Source organism: Lepidothrix coronata, unplaced genomic scaffold (genome assembly GCF_001604755.1).
Source record: "Lepidothrix coronata isolate B3197 unplaced genomic scaffold, Lepidothrix_coronata-1.0 Scaffold57, whole genome shotgun sequence".
Classification (NCBI taxonomy): domain Eukaryota; kingdom Metazoa; phylum Chordata; class Aves; order Passeriformes; family Pipridae; genus Lepidothrix; species Lepidothrix coronata.
This window is the reverse complement of record NW_016690237.1, coordinates 1,757,083-1,774,270: the sequence shown is the minus strand read 5'-3', so window position 1 is coordinate 1,774,270 and position 17,188 is coordinate 1,757,083. Positions and strand designations below refer to the sequence as shown.

Sequence of the window (17,188 nt, the reverse complement as noted above, 5' to 3'; positions counted from 1 at the left end):
CTGAAAAATATCAGTGTGGGTAACATCATATATTATGCCTACTGCTGTTTATCCTCGGTCAGTTTTGTGAAGTAGAATCTCTGTGTAGAGATAACAGAGGTGTTTACAGAAACTTGGAGGCACTCTCACAGACATGCTTGAGCTCCTTGTTTTGGGAGAGAGATCAAAGCTCACAGATCATAAAAAACATAAGGGAGATCACAGCATGGTGGTAAATTACATGTGTATGGGCCCTTGATAAATGGGTGCAAACAGCAGACCTGCAGCCCACCAGAATGGACTGAGCCTGATGGTGCTGCGTTCCCTCTTATGTGTCCAGGTGTTGCTGTGGGATCCTCCAGTTAGAGAGGTAATGAAATAAATTTACTCTTTGTGTTTCACTCATGGTTTTGTGGCTGTTCCGGCTGCCTGTCTGTGTCAATTCTCACCCCCCCACCGCGGATGCCAAGCATGTTATGGCACGTGTTTGACTTTGGCTGAGTACCATGGCTCCACAACAACATGCCAGTCCCACTGCCCTGCCCTCCACTCCCCATGCTTCGCTCAGAGAATATGTCTCCTTCCTCCTCTGCCGTCGCCACCCCACACTCCTCCTCTCGCTCTCCACCACTTCCATTTCAAGCTGGAGCAAAGTGTGGCTGTGCAAGCTGCACCTGGCAACAGGTGCCAGGAGGACCGCAAATCTTCGTGCCACCAGAAATGAAGATTCCACCTCATTCAAATGAGTCTGTGTGTCATGGTGAATTTTGCATCCATTAGCAGCTTCAAATCATATCTTAAGACTTCTACTCATGGTTTCTTATGTCTTGGTCACTCACCCTACAGACCCCTGCAATGTCAGTGACATTGCATACATGAACAGCTCTCCTAAAGGCATGCAAGAAATTCAAGGAATGAAGTCTAAACTTTCTCATCCTCCTGTGATTCTCATTTCATAGGCTCAGCAACATCACAAGCTTCCTTTACGCTCTTAAATATTAACACAGCTATTCGCTTGATGTGAGATTCCTCATTATCATATGAATAAATGATTAATTGTCACCATACCAAGCAAGTGCAACTTTTATAACTCTATGAATCAGCACTGTGCCAAACCCTTCAAGAACAATAAGTGTTCAAGCATGTATTGCACTTTATTGCTTCCTTGATCGTTTAAAAGGACTCTCTGACAAACAACCATTTACACAGTCTTGAAAGTTTACTGTCAATGTACTGAGCAGTTCTGTACTTCAAAATGCAGACATACCTTCTTTCCCAGCTATTTAATGGTAGCTCTTTGGCAGAAAACTTCACAACTTGTCCAGAAAATGCTACTATTTGTGATGGGACATCTTGTGTATTACCAGAAGATAATTTTAATGAAACTTTGAGCGTAGTTTTAAGTACTGTTCTAACAATTATGCTGGCTTTGGTGATGTTCTCCATGGGCTGCAATGTGGTACTTAAGAATTTCTTGCACCACATAAAAAGACCCTGGGGTATTTGTGTGGGTTTCCTTTGCCAGTTTGGAATTATGCCTCTCACAGCCTTCTTGTTATCTTTGGCCTTTAACATCCTTCCTATTCAAGCTGTCGTGGTGCTGATCATGGGATGCTGTCCAGGAGGCACAGCCTCCAATGTCATCGCCTACTGGGTGGATGGAGACATGGACCTAAGGTAAGAGCAGCCATTCTCTAAGTACTTCATGTGGCTCCTTACATTGTAAAGTCTGTCTTGAAAAGGACTGTCTCACCTGTCTGAATTTTTTCTTAGCCTCCTGGCACATGCGTTGTGGAGGTTCTTCTTGTAAAGATGCTTAGTTACTGTTATAGCAGTAAATAAAAGCAGAATAACAAATATCCTTGGGAATATTTGTTCATTGGGAATTCATGCAGAACATATCACAACAGAATTGTGTACATTAAAAAATGTCTTTATTGTAAAACTTCAGATCCTGCAGCAAATATCCTTTATGAAGACAGCTAAGACTAAAGATTATGAAAACTTTGCCCAAGTTAGAACCATTATTTTTCTTCCAAGTAAAAAAAATAATAATAACATAGAATTTAGGATAAGAATCCTCTGTACAAAATAGTGGCTATGCAATTGTTCTTAGAAAAAGAACACCTGTGGAAAAATATTATCCCTCCTTTTGTGTTCTATACAATGAAAAGACAGGCATTGATTTTCTCTTTGGGAAGTAATACAAATGAATACCACTTGTGATAATTCTATCTGCTCCTTGAAGTTCATGCAAAGTCTTCAAACTGAGGGAATATTTTACAGGCTAGAAGCCACTACATAAGGCAATCCCACATACTGGGGGCAATGAAAAAAACTCCTTTGTGGCAAAGTGTGATGATCTGAATGACAGGGTGCTCTGAACTCGGAAGCAGATATGTAAGGCACCTAATCTGGCCTAGGACACCAAACACACAGGAGAATTAGCCCTACTCTTGATGCAAATTCCATGGGGGGTTCATTAACTCTAAGAACCTTTAAAAATGAGCTATCTTTTTATTTTTATATCCCGATTACTTTTCTCTAAAATAAACATAATCATTTCTCTCTTTCCCACAGAGTAACATAAATTGGAACATTCATCCCATTTATCATATGCCAGTCTGAACTAGAAATGGAAAAAATAATAGAAGTAAGAAAGATGTGGAGCTAGAGCAAATAGGCTAAGAATGTTAATGTTTGTAGCTTTAATACGACATTTTTCCATCCTTTGAAAATAGTGAACTTTTCTGTCACATACAGGTGTTAATGTAATACCAACTTTCAAATTATGTATGAGGTCAGCTCTGCTAATCATCAACTTCCTCACTGTAGAGGAAAGACCTATGATATTAAGAATCTGTAAGACACTTAATTTCAATTAATACAGGTCTAATAAACCACAGATGGAAAGATATCCAGTACAAGTCTGAAATTCTGTTCCAGTCTCACCTCAGACGAATGCACTGAGCTAAACTATGCTTTCTCAGCTCATTATTGTTCAGAGCCGCACCACTAAAATCTGTGGTAAAAATCCAAATTGATAATGCTATAAATATGAGTAGGGTTTCTATCCCATAATGCTGGCAGAAGGTGAAGTAAATTGGAAATGCTTTTAAACGTTATTCTTCAGGTAAAGACCTTTAATCTGAAGAAGTCAAAGCCTTTTGGTCAGTACCTTTGTGACAAAGTTTCAGGGACCGGAGGGTATAAGAGGTAAGCAGATTGTCAACCTAAGCATCTTCTGTTCTCTATAGAATAGCACTAGAAGTAGTGTGGCTGGTTTCTGGAACCACTACAGTATTACAGAAAGCCTGACCATCATATCAGACAAGGTTTTGTTTTTAACTGGTAATATTTTATGTTTACACATTAAAATCCATGACCCTTGTCTACATCCTGCTTCAAAACATCACTGTGCAAATAGACCAGAAGTTAGAGCAGGAATTAGTTTTATAATTGGTATTACAATCACAGTGAGGTGAAGTATGATGTTTCACACCTTTCTTAGTAACTCACAAGCAACTGATATCCTCTAATGCTTCCCATAGAAACATCTTTTGATATTTCACAAGAACAACTGCTTCTGTGAGCAGAGGGACTGGGGTTAGAGGATATCCAGACTTTGGAGAAAGATGTACATTCAGGGATAGTATAAAGATGCAGAAAATAGAGAGATAGGAAAAATAAGATTTTTCATCCATTTGGGACTTCATCAGACCTGAATTGTAGACCATGACTCTTTTTCTCTGTAAGAAATTTTTGTAAGAACTCTCTTGCCAGAGGCTTCTGCAAAATCCTTTTCAATTACTCTAAAGAAGAGAGTGACAGGAACCAAAATTAGTACAAATATTCCTGTGGTTTTTGTATTAATTGTTCTATATTTCCCTGGATCTGCTCAGTTGTGGGTCAGGGTCAATAGTCCCTTTTCTGAGGACAAGCAGCACAAAAGAGAAATCAGAAGTGAGGCTCAGAAGGAAGCTTTCAAAGGCTCTTAACTAGAACCCTCTCTCAGTATTTTTATGCCAGAAAAGTGATTTGTAGGCATAATTTTTATCCATTCTATTCAGATTGTGACAGTTTCCTCCTTACTTTGGATGTCTTGCCTTTTCCTCTTTCTTCATTCTCTAGCAGAATGCATATTTTTGTACAAGGTGTTTCAGAAAATAGAAATATCTTTGCGTAAAGGAGGAAACAATACTTTGCTAAGCTTCACTGAGCAGTTCTCAGCACCTATTCTTTGGCCTACAGCAAAACAAGCCAGAAAAGGGAATTTTATTGCATCAAATATCCTAGACAATGAAATATTTTTTTATGCTCTTGAATTCAGACTGAAATTTGAACACTCTAGAACTGTTGATGTAATGGAAAGCTCCATTTGATGTTCATCTCTCCCCTGTGCACCTTGCCACCCTCTCAGAAACCAACCAGACAGGCAGCATGCAGACAGACTTGCCAACAGACCTTCCCACTGACCACCTATCTGACTGACTCATTTGTACCAAAATTATGGTTCTGTGGCTGCAGAACACCTTGATATTTCATGCTCCTTTCTTTTCAGCAGAAGTCATTCCTTTCATTTGTCTTCTTTCTAATCTGATATACAGGATAAATTGACTGCAGCCAGCAGCAATCCTTACCCAATCATTCGTAAGGTGTGAGGTGGTAATAAGAAAATGAGAAAGACTATGGGCTAGCATGAGATGAACTGTCACTGTAACCAATTTCTTTGCAGCATCAGCATGACAACTTGCTCCACACTGCTTGCAATGGGAATGATGCCACTTTGCCTCTTTATTTACACCAAGATGTGGACTGATTCTGATGCAATTGTACTCCCCTATAAAAGCATTGGTGAGTCCAGTGGACCAGCTGCCCTTCTGACTGTCTATCCTCCCTCCAGTGACAATTACCTTTATACCATCATCCTGCAGAGTTAGGAAGATATCACATCAAATTTTTTAAAATATTTGTCTTCCTACTTTCTAATAACCTTCATGGGAATTAGGTACCAGAAATCACTTCCCATCATCCACAAGACTTGAAATCATTATAAATATTGTACAGATATTTATCACAAGATTGTGCATGTTTTTCTTTCCAAATGACTTTGAGACCTGTGTGATATTGGAATAAGAATATAGAATAATTCTTATAGGAATAGTTGCTTCTTCTGGATGAAAGTGTTTGTAACAGCTTTAAGACACAATCCTGTGAAGCGCTAAATGCTGAGGCCATAATCTGGCAAAATACTTAAGCACACATGGATAATTAAGCAAGTGATTAAAACTACTGAGTCTCTTTGAAAAGCTGCAATCTACACTGCCAGGAGTGGCTTCATTTGACTTCCTGTCAAAAATCTCATCCAGCTACAAAGAGAAAATAGTTAAGGTATTTAGAAATACATGCTCCAGTGATTTGCAAAGCTGTGGCCCTAGTGCTTATCAAGTGCAGTTTCATGTTGTGCTAATCTTAAAAGCCAGAAGAATCACTTTCATATTCTTCAATTTCATTTCCCATTGTTCCTGGGGAAAAAAAATCACATACTTTGCTTGTGCTTTCAAAATAAATACTGGAGGGGCAAGGTCAAAACAAAAGAAGCTCTAAACCGGTTGTTGATATGGTGCAGTAGAGAAACACCTGCAGACAAAATGAACAGTTAATATAGCTACTCACATCACAGGATAGTGATGATTAGCACACTCAAATTTCTGTTTGCCTTTCTGATGCAGGTGAATAAGCATGTAGCTCGGCAGAATGGCAATTACTTTAACAGGCTGCCAAAGATAACAGACTCTATAGAAAAGCAAAGGGGCAGGTGCAGGTAGAGTGTGCATACGTGGTCTGGGGTGTGCATATCAGAAACATCCTCTGGAAGCTTGCTTGCTCCATACCCTCAGCCACACCACATGGTGTCTGCCCTGTCATGAGCTTCCGCACCATACAAGGGCTTAATTTCTCTTTTCTTTTTTACAGGAACTTCTCTGCTAGCTCTCGTAATTCCTGTTTCCTTTGGAATATTTGTTAACCACAAGTGGCCTAGTAAAGCAAAAATTATACTTAAGGTGAGAGACATATATAAGGCTGAAGCATAAGCAATTATGGGCAAATTATGGAATCAGTGGCACCACTGAAGCAGTACTTTGCTATTCATAGTATTAGTATCTGACTTTATAAGAACCAGGAAGTTTTCTGCAGAAAATAAATGAGGCATTGTGGAAATATATTGCTTTCCCCCTGCACAAACATGCATGAGTTGCATAGATTATTAGAAACCATCATTATCTAAAGAGCCTACTTTTGTCTTTGGCTAGTTGGTAATTGAGTTCAGTATATAATGTAAAGTGAAATTGAAAGGAAAATAATTCAGGTCAACTGGAAGAAGTTTTTCTCTGCAAAACAATAAAAAATTAAACCATTCTGGATCAAAAAACCTTTATTCTTTTAAACCAGTGTGTTGATTTTTTTGTGGTTCAATTTTGAGTGGGAAATTAATTTTTATTAAAAAAAAATAAATTGAGAATATTCCAACTCTTAAAAAAAACCCCAAATTTATTCACAAAATACAGCTATCTTTGCAAGATGGTTTCAGATGCATCAAAAATATAAGGGTTTTGGCAAAAGCTGTTCTCATCAAAATAAAATAATTAATAACAATAATTTAGTTGTATTTAAGGTAATAGTGAATTAATCATTCTGAACCTTTGGTTGCCAAATGTGCTGAGGCCCCTTGACCTCTTTTGACCCTTCTTAATTAACAGATATATTATCTAAATTTTCTTAAAGAAAACTACTCTGTCCATTTGTTATTCTACCTATCTTTTGTTATCATTTCTTTTCTATCAGCTCAGGCAGCACAAAACAAAAATAACACCTTTTTAGTCAATTCCTTTTCTTAAAGTGCTAGCTTATCTTGTTGTATTTTTAAATGCACTTATTATGAACTTGGATACTATTGAGAGCTAATTACAAACCAGTACTATTTCTGTTTAATCAGTTAAGGGAAAAACGTGGACTTGCACTCACATGAAAAGAAACTCTACTTGATCTCTCGGCAAAGCACCATTTCATCCTCTTTCTTACTGAGTGGGTGAGCAATCCATAGAATGGTCCACTGACAATTTACTTTATGTAGGACGATGAAGCACCAAGGGAAGATTGAACCATAGCTGTCAGATTAAGACTCATATAGTGAGAAATTGAGATAAGAGCACAAAGACAATGTGCCGGGTGAAATAGAGGAGCTTGTCATGGACAGATCATGTTTCTTCTTCCTAGGTGCATGTGGTTAATAGCTCAGCCAAACAAAAACACTTGTTCACTCAGTGTTCTTAAAAAGGTTTCAGCCAAAGACTGATGAAGCCAGTAAAATGGAAATACATGTTTTAGCTGAGAAATAGATTCTCCTAAGCTTAGCCTGAGAAGTCTGGCACTGGGATCCCTGGCAAGATATGCCATAACAGCAGACATTTCACTTGGGTACTGAGAAGAGAATGAGTTATGACTTTTTTTTGGCAGGCAGCAGTAAAGATATCGATACACTCAGCCACGGGAAATAAGATCAACTTCAGTGATTAGGTCTATGTAGAAGTGTTATACAACCTCACAAGTAGTTTTCAAGCATGAATTTTCAGCCACGTTGAAGATTTACTCCTGTGCTTGGCAAATAATTTCCTATCACTAACTAACAATCTAGCGTCTAGTTAGCATACACTGTAATAAGCCCCAGAGTGTGATTGCCCAAGGGTGGGGAGGAAAATGCATTATTCCACCTATTTGGCTATTGGTTTCCCAACAACTCTGGGGAAGTTTTTCTGATATGTGCACTATTCCTCATTTGCATCACACCTGTGAAATTATTTTCAATATCAGTTCTAAGTACAATAGTCACAGCTTCAAAACACTAGTTTTACAGGTATCTGCTATAGATAAGTATACTAGCTGTGCCTTGATCTATATCTGTAGTCACACCTTGAAGTACATCTTAAATCTCTTGTTTGGGAAAAATGGCAGCTATCTAATCTCTCTTCCTGCTGTGAATTGCATTGCTGTAAACATTGGATTTCATGTTTAGTAAGATGTTTCAGTGACTCAGGGACACTCACAGGCATGTTTGACACCATGTTTGTTGACAGGCCATTAAATTTCACTGGGCTCTCCTATTCATGCAGTCCTTCCTCTTTCCCTTCACAGGTCGGTTCCATTGTGGGAGCAATACTCATTGTGCTCATTGCTGTGGTTGGGGGAATACTCTACAAAGGCTCCTGGGTTATCACACCCAAATTATGGATCATTGGCACCATATTTCCAGCAGCTGGCTATTCTTTAGGATTTCTGTTGGCTCGCCTAGCTGGTCTGTCTTGGCACAGGTATGGAATTCTCCATGACGAAGACCTGTGGGCTTTTTTCAGCTGTGTAAAAAGTTTTTATGTAATGATTGATCAGTGCTAGGAATGTTCCCTAAACATTAGTTATGTTACAGTCACTCATTCTCCAACCCTGTTTCTGGAATAGTATGTGGAGATAAAACTTTCATTACAGATTCTGTTTACTGCAGATTCTGATTATAAGATTTCCTCCAGTCCTTCATACGTCTTTCCCTTGTGTGCCCCTTGTGTTACACTGCAAACAAGCGAAACAGAACTGATTTGTAAGTGGGTTGGGACTGCAGTAAAATTTCTCATGAAGACAGAGCAATCTACAATTTAGAACATCATTACAAGAAAGGGAGACAGTGACTGCCCTGTATGGCTTGAAGTGGGATCACAGTCCTTTACAACTGCTGAAATATGTGACCTGGTAGTAACAGGTGTATGACTTGTGGACTGTTTTGTTGACTGTGTGAGCTGAAAGATACAATTTTCTTGGTTATCCGTTACTGCATGTTTCTTGCTTATCCAGATTACTAAAAACCGTAAGGACCCACGGGCTGCTATTTCACAGCTGTCTTTGTATTATTTTCTTTAGATGTCGTACAGTGTCTCTGGAAACAGGCATGCAAAATACTCAGCTATGTTCAACTATAGTACAGCTCTCATTCAGTCCTGCACAACTTGAACTGATGTTTACTTTCCCACTCATCTACAGCATTTTCCAGCTGTTGTTTGCGCTGCTAATTTTAGGAGGTATAGTTACTTTCTATTACAGTACTATAATTATCATTATTTTGATTATCAGTTTAATTTTGCATGCATATGGAGAAAACAAGAGGGGATAAAAATAATCAAATGCAAAATACTTCAATAAATTATGACCCAAATGATTACAGGGCCCTGTACATAATCAGAAAGATACCGGGCTCAGTTCAAGATTAGAAAGACCCTTCTTTTAGCACAAGGAAGGGGGTATCCACCACCTACAGCTGGGCATATGAGAACACTGAACATGGGATTGTTATTACACGTGGCTGAGGAAGGCCAAATGCATCTTCTTGCACTGATCCAGGCTGTCTGTGCATACAACTGCCCAGGAGGGCCATCCCCACAACCATGCACAAACCTCCCTCCCACCAGCTGTTGAAAGAACAGGCATCAGCTTCATCAATAATGTCAGAAAATATCTTCCAGTAGAGGCAAAGTCCCTTTTCCCTCCCACATACACATTTCACTGCTGCTCCTACACCTAACCTAAGAAGGGTTGAGACCTTGTTGCTGTTACATACACATAAAACCAGCTGTGACTATCAAGTTCCCACTCCCAAACTAGCCATCCTCTCTGTCAGGAAATGAGGTGGGGACAGATGAAGCACTTCGTCCCAGCTCTGCCAAGCAGGACTCACATAGAGGTAAGAGTCAATTCCTCAGGCCCAGCCAAGAGCCCAAAGGCTTTCCAAGGGAGTCTGGCAGTACTTTTAAAAGTCACTGCACACTACAGGAACACAAAGCAGTCAAACACCAAATGCAGAATTTAAACTGTTAAAATCTCTAAATATAGTTTTCCAGTGATGAGTGACACGAAATGATTAAACATAACTTTAAAGAAACTATCTGGATGGGTTGGAATGTTTCAGCAGTATGAGGAAAGAAAATGTTGCATGGCTATATGTTACTACAGTACCTTTTTCAGGTAATTTTTGTAATTTCTATATTTAATACAAAATATATATTGATTCCCAGGGTACCGTCTTTACAGAAGATTCCATGTCAAAACAAAGACAGATGTCGAGAAAACAGAGCAAAAAGAGGATTCAACATCAAATGCTAAAATAAATGAAGGATTTGTATCAAATGAGACCAAATAGACACTTACCTCTGCTCCCACTAGCTGGAAAGATATAAAATATGTGGTTTACTTAAAACTTTTTTTTCACATGCTGTTGGTTTATGGAAATATTTAACAAAAGAGGTTCTGCTGATATTTTACAGTAAGATTTTAAAATTAACTTAAGAAAGATTTCTACTTTGATTTCGAGCATGGTTCCTGCCACAATAGTAGAATCTGGTTTTGAAGCTAATTCTTCAAAAATATGTAATGTTTTATTCTGGCTTATTTAAAGAAAGGCAGAATAAAGGTGGGCTATTGCTGAAAAACAAGCAGATGTATGTAACACCAAATCCAGCCCATGGTCCTGCAAATCCATCTGCTAGTTTCAGCCCTCACACTAAAGAAAGAGAAATCCTGTGAAAGTGCCTGAGCAGCAACAGGAGTTGATGTGGAAGATCTGATAAGGCCAAATATGAATCAACCATGAAATTGGAACAAGCCAATAGTGAAATAAAAGTTTCATTCAGGTCAGTGTGATCAGGCTAAAGTCATTGCACCTTATTAATTGCTTGAACATTAATTTATTCTAAAGCTATAATTTTAATAAGTACAAGGTACCTCATAGCTCTTTTTTTTCCCCAAAGTAATAGAAAGTAGCAGCATTGCATCTTCAGTCTGGGTCTTTTAGGTGCTGGAAACATGAAAAGAGAGACAAAGGTGAGAACATAAGCCTTGAGAAATTTTAGTGTGACAGGGTACACAAAAGGGTAAGCAGAGATTCTGGAAGTACAAGAAATTGTCAGCTTTTGCACTAAAAGAAAGGCATTTGAAAACCAATAAAATTGTCCCTGGTTCATCCAGGACTACTTTCACCAATCTTAACCATGAGAGAGCAGTGCTTGTAAAGAGCTATATATTTTTGTTATTTTATGAACTCAATAAAATTGAACTTACCAGATGTCTGTGACATGTAGAGACTGATGTAGTTGATAACTTTCAGATTTTATTTATATGAGTCACTAATAGAAATAATTGGTTACACAAATATATTATTTGTCTCTGAAATTTCAAGAGTACATATAGAAACCTGTCTTAAGTGTGTGGAGAAAACAAGTATAATTCTAAGAGAAACAGTGCAGTAAATTGCAGCTGTAATTTTTTATGGATACATTCAGTAACATTAGTTCTGTAGCTCATATGTAAGGAAAACATCCAGAGAACTTTATATGAATCAGTGAGAGTTTGATGGACCAAAAAATTCAAGAATGAGCCAACTATTAACACACAGAAAGTATCCACCTTTCTGTCATATTCAAGTGGACCTTCCAAAATGTTGTGAGTTAATGTGGCAGGTTTTTTACAAACAAAACTGAAATTGTGGAGTTTAAGTTCCCAATGTATAGTTTTCCACTGCTGCAGAAATGTGCCCAGTATTAAACAAAGAATAAATTATTTCTATCCACCATCTGTGGGGGAAAGGGTCTTGAAATGTTCCTGAGTTCTGGGAGGACTGAAGCTGCTTTACTTTTGGAGGGAGTTCCAAATGGTCAGACCCTCCAAGGAGGAGTTCAACACTTAGTGGTGTTTAGCACATAACAAGGCATGCTATGTTTTATGGAACAAAGATTAAACAGAACAATGTGGTGAAGACTGTTATGGAGGAATCATAAATGTGAAACAGCATATTCATTGAGAAAAGGATAAACTGTTGTTTGTGACATCTGTTCTAAAAAGCCTATTGTCTTGATCCTTCATTCATGAAAAAATGGACAGCAGAAGTTAGTTAGAATCATGTCTTTCTTACACACCAAGCTGCTATTATTCTTCCATGCTGAACTTCAATGTTTCTGTGAATATTTTAGGCAGATTTTGAAACGTATCAAAGAATAATTTTTTTTGTCTTGCTTATATTATGTGTGTGTGTGTATTTAATGCAACTGTATAAACATTGAACTAAATAAAGTCAGAAACTATTTATAATTTTGCCCACTGGAGTAATTTAAGGTGGAAGGAATTGAGACAAAAGCCTAACATACAGACAGAGTTTATAACTTTGAGATGTAACAAAAACAACTCAGATTATGTGTGAAATGGATATGTTTAATATCATAGAATCATAGAACAGTTTGGCTTGGAAGGGACCTTGAAAGTCATCTAGTTCAACCCCTGTGCAATAAGCAGAAACATCTTCAACTAGATCAGGTTGCTCAGAGCCTTGTCCAACCTGGTCAATCTTTTCCATGGATGAGGCATCTACCAGCTCTTTGGGCAACACAATGAAGATTAAATGAACACCAGATGTTATACTAGATACACCTTTTTTAATGCAGATGTGCACTCGAGGTCTTAGATAAAGAATGGAGGCTGCAGTTTTTGCAGCCATTGCAATTACATCTATCAAGGATCATATGTCCTAAGCTTTACACGAAGCAAAGCCAGTTCAAAGGTCTTGCCCAACAAATGCCTTTAGAGCACATCAAACCTAAAACAAAATCTCAGGGCTTGTTAATATTGTGAGAAGCGGACTTATGTTGATGGGGCAACTTCTAAATCTCCAGCTGTAGAAGTCTGGACAGCATCATTATCAGATCATCACTTTGTGAAGCTGTGGTGGGCCATCTCACAGCAATGTAAGGGACTATGGGGGAAGTTGTGTTCTCTCCCCAGAGGTCTCCAGAAAGATATTATGTGTCTTTGGCTGTCAGCCCTATAAATGCTGATATATGGGCTTCTCAGCTGAAGAAGTCTGGTGGTCTCCAGCCTTGCAGTTGTCCTGGTGTTGTCAAAAGGAAAACCCTGGCCTTGTTTAACCTGCTCAGGGTCATCTCCTCACACTCATCAGCGTGAAAATCCTTTCAAAGACAGGCAGTATAACTTAGTCACCACTTCTCATTAAACAGTCTTCTATCCACAGAAACAACATATGGATGGGACACTGCAGATTGTGAAATTTAAAAGCACGTGCAGTGATGTTCAGGCTAAAAAATGTCTGTTCTAATTAACTCTTACACATACTAGTAATCTCAAATTTATCACTTCAGACTAAGAAGTCATACAGATGCCTTTGCAATGCTGGTTCTCAAACTGTTGCAGTCAAAATGAGCTGAAGTATGCCTAAGGATAGACACACCTTAGAAGTTGAAATTACAGCTGAATGAAAGCCTAACTCATGCCAAGGTCTGTAATGTAAGGCCTACAAAGATACAACAGTCACACTTGCCAAGCCAATCTCTAGCCATAAATCTGGATATCAAACGTATTCTCTAGTCAGCAAAGAGAAGGAGACAGACCATCACAGAGTTAATCATGCCTACTCTCTCAGAATTGCCTGTCTTTATAAATTAAATTTAGATGGCCTGTCTTAGATGAAATAAATAAATTTTTAGTCTCAGACAGTAAAAAAAATTAGTTGAAATTAAATACATCTTTTTGTCTTCATTTCTTTTCTGCATAAATTTGCTGAGCAGTCAGTTTGTTTCCTTTAATGAGGAAGATAGGTTTTAGAGTTGAGAAAATGAAAACTATGCAAAATAAAGGACAGTATTATGATTCTAATCTTCTATTATATAACTTGTAATAGAACTAATTTCTCATCTGACCTAAAGACAGGTGGAAGAACTGTTTCTGTCATGTAGTGTGCTATGTTAGTTGGAAAAGAACGCAATTTGAATAGAATTAACAAGCAAATTGATTTGCAATTTACATTAAATGAGTTTCTTGTTTCAAACTAATCAGGTTATGATGTTCAAAACCTACTGTTATTCTCTGCCAGTCAGTATCATTTTTGTCAGCCTCAGAAATGAACTTATTTTTTGGCAGCCCAATCAATTAACATACTGTATACTTGATGCAAATGTAAAACAATAATAAGTATTCCCTAACTCCAAAGGAACAGACTTTCACTTCTAGGTATCTGACAAGAATCTGTTCTCCACAGGTTAACTGTATTGCTTGCTCACAACCAGAATTAAAGCAAATATAGGGTAACGGTCCCACAATCAAATGGTATCTAAGCAAGCCTGACTGGATTTTCCAAGCCAGAACTGAAGAGCAATAGAAGTAAATCTCTGCTTCTGTCTCCTAAGGAATATTCATCCTGCTCCAGAAGCATTAACACCTCAGTTAAGCTGAACACTAAATGAACTTAAAATACTAAATGTAAAAATAACTGTAACTTGCCAGGATATCCACCAATCTTCAAACTGGAATTGGAGAATATGGAAAATTGAAAGTTTTGAGGGAGCTTTAATGTGTTTTCATGAATAAACATGTGCTGTGGAATGGTATTATCCTCTCCATTTAATTTCTATTAAATTTAGCCATTGAAAAGTAAGTTTCTAGTATCAGCCTTTACACTTCCCTGAAAAGAAGTAGTCAGTACTGTCAGCAGGAAAAGATAGATTTTGCTCTGGAGAGCAACCCATTACACTCTTCAGACACCTGGTCAAGGACAGGAAGAATTCTGGAAGGAGACAAAGACATTGTAAAAAATAAATAAATAAATAGATAGATAAATAAAGTTCCATGAGGACATTCCAAACTATGTCTATATAAACAAAGAGCATACAAAAAACTATTAGTGATATCTCTACTTGCTCATAATGGACTTAATATAAAATTAATTAATCAATTCCCAATTTCTCTTGAAAGATCATAAATCAGCCTTCTACCTCAGATTAGGATTGATTATGGAAAATGTGAGACTTTGGAAGTACCAAATTGAAATAAAGTTCACAATCTTTTGGATTTCAATTAATTGGGGATTCAGCCATGAGGACTGGACTTTTGCTTTTCCAATAACTCACCAACTGAGAAATCCTTTGCAATCACACAAATACTTTAAAACTTCAAAGAAAGGGAAAAGAAAACTCAACACTGGAGAAAACTCTTACTGACTGCAAGATGGAGTTAATCAGTTCCTTTAAGTAGTTTATCCCCTGGTTACTATATGTCTAGGATAATGTTATAAAAAGGAACAATTTCTGTTCCAGGCAAACAGAATCTAACTGTTTTTCCTTAGAGCACACAAAGCTTATGCACAGTTTCTCATTCACTGCTGTTTTTCTTGAACATATATTAGCATCTTCATATCTTATAGATATAACTTAATTGCTACAAATGTTCTGATTAGGTCTGCTGATCAGGTATCATTAAGGTAATCTGATACATTCTTTTATATATGACTGCAGACCTTCTGTCTCCTTCTTCTGCAATGAGTTTATGTATTACTCATTTGGGAGATTTCATCACAGTTTTTAAAAGACACTTTCCCCCACATGAATTCGAAATAGAAGCAAGGAGGTCATATTGAGATGGTAAGGCCCTGTTTAAGTAATTTGATGGTACAATTAATTCCCCATAAGTGGAATTAACTGCAGGGGATTAATGAAAATGTCAGGGTTACAGGTTGTGCTGGTGATGTGTTTCTAATGTCAGTAGTAAATCTGCTGTAGGTAGAACACAAATTCTTTCCACATAAGGCTCTTTCTTTAAAAATGGACCCTGAACTCATAAAATAAACCACAGCTGATATGGAAGAATTTTCCATAAAAGTGCACCACTGAGGAAATAGAACAAAACATACAGCTTACCTAGAAGAACATATATTTCAGTTTTAAGATATCCAATACTTGTTTAAAAAAATTATACAATTAATGCATAATATCTAAAAAATAGTCTTAAGAAAAAAATGGAAAAAACTGATTTGTGGGCAGCAATTATCAATTTAATATGATACTTAAGGTAAAGCTCAGATAGTCCTTTAATAGTTGTTTGCTGGAAACTGTCCATATCTCTTACACACTTTCTCTAAGCACCTGCTTGTGTCATTGCCAAGCTAACTGGAGCTCTGAGGTTCTTGTGTCTGTTTGTGCAGTCCTTTTCAGTAATCATTAAATCCAAGGAAAAACACAAGCTGTGTTCAAATATTTTGCCTATTGAAAGGGAAATGACATCTGAGCAGAAGGACAGAACTGTCTATACTGAAATGAACAATGTGGTCATAGGGGGGACAGGAGAAAATTCAGAGGAAATTATTTTATGAAGACATATCTAGCTGTCTACAGAGGGAACAGTCGTTACATTAATTACTTTCTGTCTATTCTGTACCACTTCACGCATTCTGTTGTGTTTTTCAGAATTCTTCCACAGAAACTATTTCATACGCAAATAAAAACCTCCCACAGTCAGTAAATATAAAACAGCTGGACTGTTTACAACATCAAAATCACATAGGGTGTTTGGGTCATCATTGTAATATGGTCAGACTAGTCTGAAACTCAGAGAGAGCATATGCTCCTCGAGGTCTTTGCAGTCACCCAGAAACACCACAGTGCTACTAAGTGTGTAGGGTGTTCAACTGCATGAGTTGAGACTTGAGGAGCCAGGGATGGCTGAGAGAGCAAGCTGGATTCAGTCAGTGGTGCCCAGAGAGCAACATTTCACTCCTTGTTCTCCAGCCATCTAGACTGCACCAGCTGTTTTAGTACCACCCATGATGGCAGAGCAGAAGGATGAGGCAGTCTCACTCTCTGTGCTTACTTTCCCCACTTGGTTACTTCCAGACAAGAATCAGACAACAAGCCAACACTCAGACTTGTGTAGGCAAGAGAATAAACTGGGCTCAGGCACAAGCCCAAGCTAAGATGACAGCAGAGATGAAAGTTTAGGCTACCCCTTTGCTAATAAATAAAATAAACCAGGGAGTAGTCTCTGACCCAAAGCTAAGCGGCATTGTCCCTCTCACATAAACAAAGCACAGCTCTCTTTCCCCATGAGCAGAAGGGATGCATTTCCAGCTCCCTTCTGGAAATATTCCTCTTCATCAGCCCTAGCCTGGAACCACTCAACAGTGCCAGGTCACAAGAGCTGAAGCTGTGCCAGAAAGGGTGCAAACAGTCATGAGACCCTCCTCAAGCCCATGCCCTCCCCTTGCCATATTTACTGGTGCAAATGTAACAGTACATGCCCCAAACCATTTTTTTTTCTTTAAACATTCAAAATCATC

The 17,188-nt window shown here is 38.0% G+C and overlaps 1 protein-coding gene across 3 annotated transcripts; it reads left to right on the top strand.

The window, feature by feature from the left end:
* Positions 1-1,157: 1,157 nt before the first annotated feature.
* SLC10A2 (solute carrier family 10 member 2) lies at positions 1,158-14,753 on the top strand. Of its 3 annotated transcripts, XR_001875103.1 has the most exons (7): positions 1,158-1,656; positions 4,715-4,833; positions 5,956-6,044; positions 8,173-8,348; positions 8,947-9,104; positions 10,095-10,937; positions 14,743-14,753. XR_001875103.1 is itself a non-coding variant. In XM_017816601.1 (6 exons), the coding sequence occupies exons 1-6, from the start codon at positions 1,235-1,237 to the stop codon at positions 10,217-10,219; spliced, it is 969 nt and encodes a 322-aa protein (XP_017672090.1). In that variant the 5' UTR covers positions 1,158-1,234; the 3' UTR covers positions 10,220-11,353. The 3 variants fall into 3 exon arrangements, 2 of the variants coding, with proteins under 2 accessions (XP_017672090.1, XP_017672089.1); XM_017816601.1 differs by lacking the exon at positions 14,743-14,753 and having other exon boundaries at positions 9,067-9,104; positions 10,095-11,353; XM_017816600.1 differs by lacking the exon at positions 14,743-14,753 and having other exon boundaries at positions 10,095-11,353.
* Positions 14,754-17,188: the final 2,435 nt, after the last annotated feature.

Bases quoted from the DNA above. Each gene is read 5' to 3' on its own strand.
- SLC10A2 (XM_017816600.1), top strand. From the start codon at position 1,235: ATGCAGACATACCTTCTTTCCCAGCTATTTAATGGTAGCTCTTTGGCA. The intron at 4,834-5,955 runs GTGAGTCCAGTG...TCTTTTTTACAG, and splicing joins ACTCCCCTATAAAAGCATTG to GAACTTCTCTGCTAGCTCTC. The intron at 8,349-8,946 runs GTATGGAATTCT...TATTTTCTTTAG, and splicing joins GCTGGTCTGTCTTGGCACAG to ATGTCGTACAGTGTCTCTGG.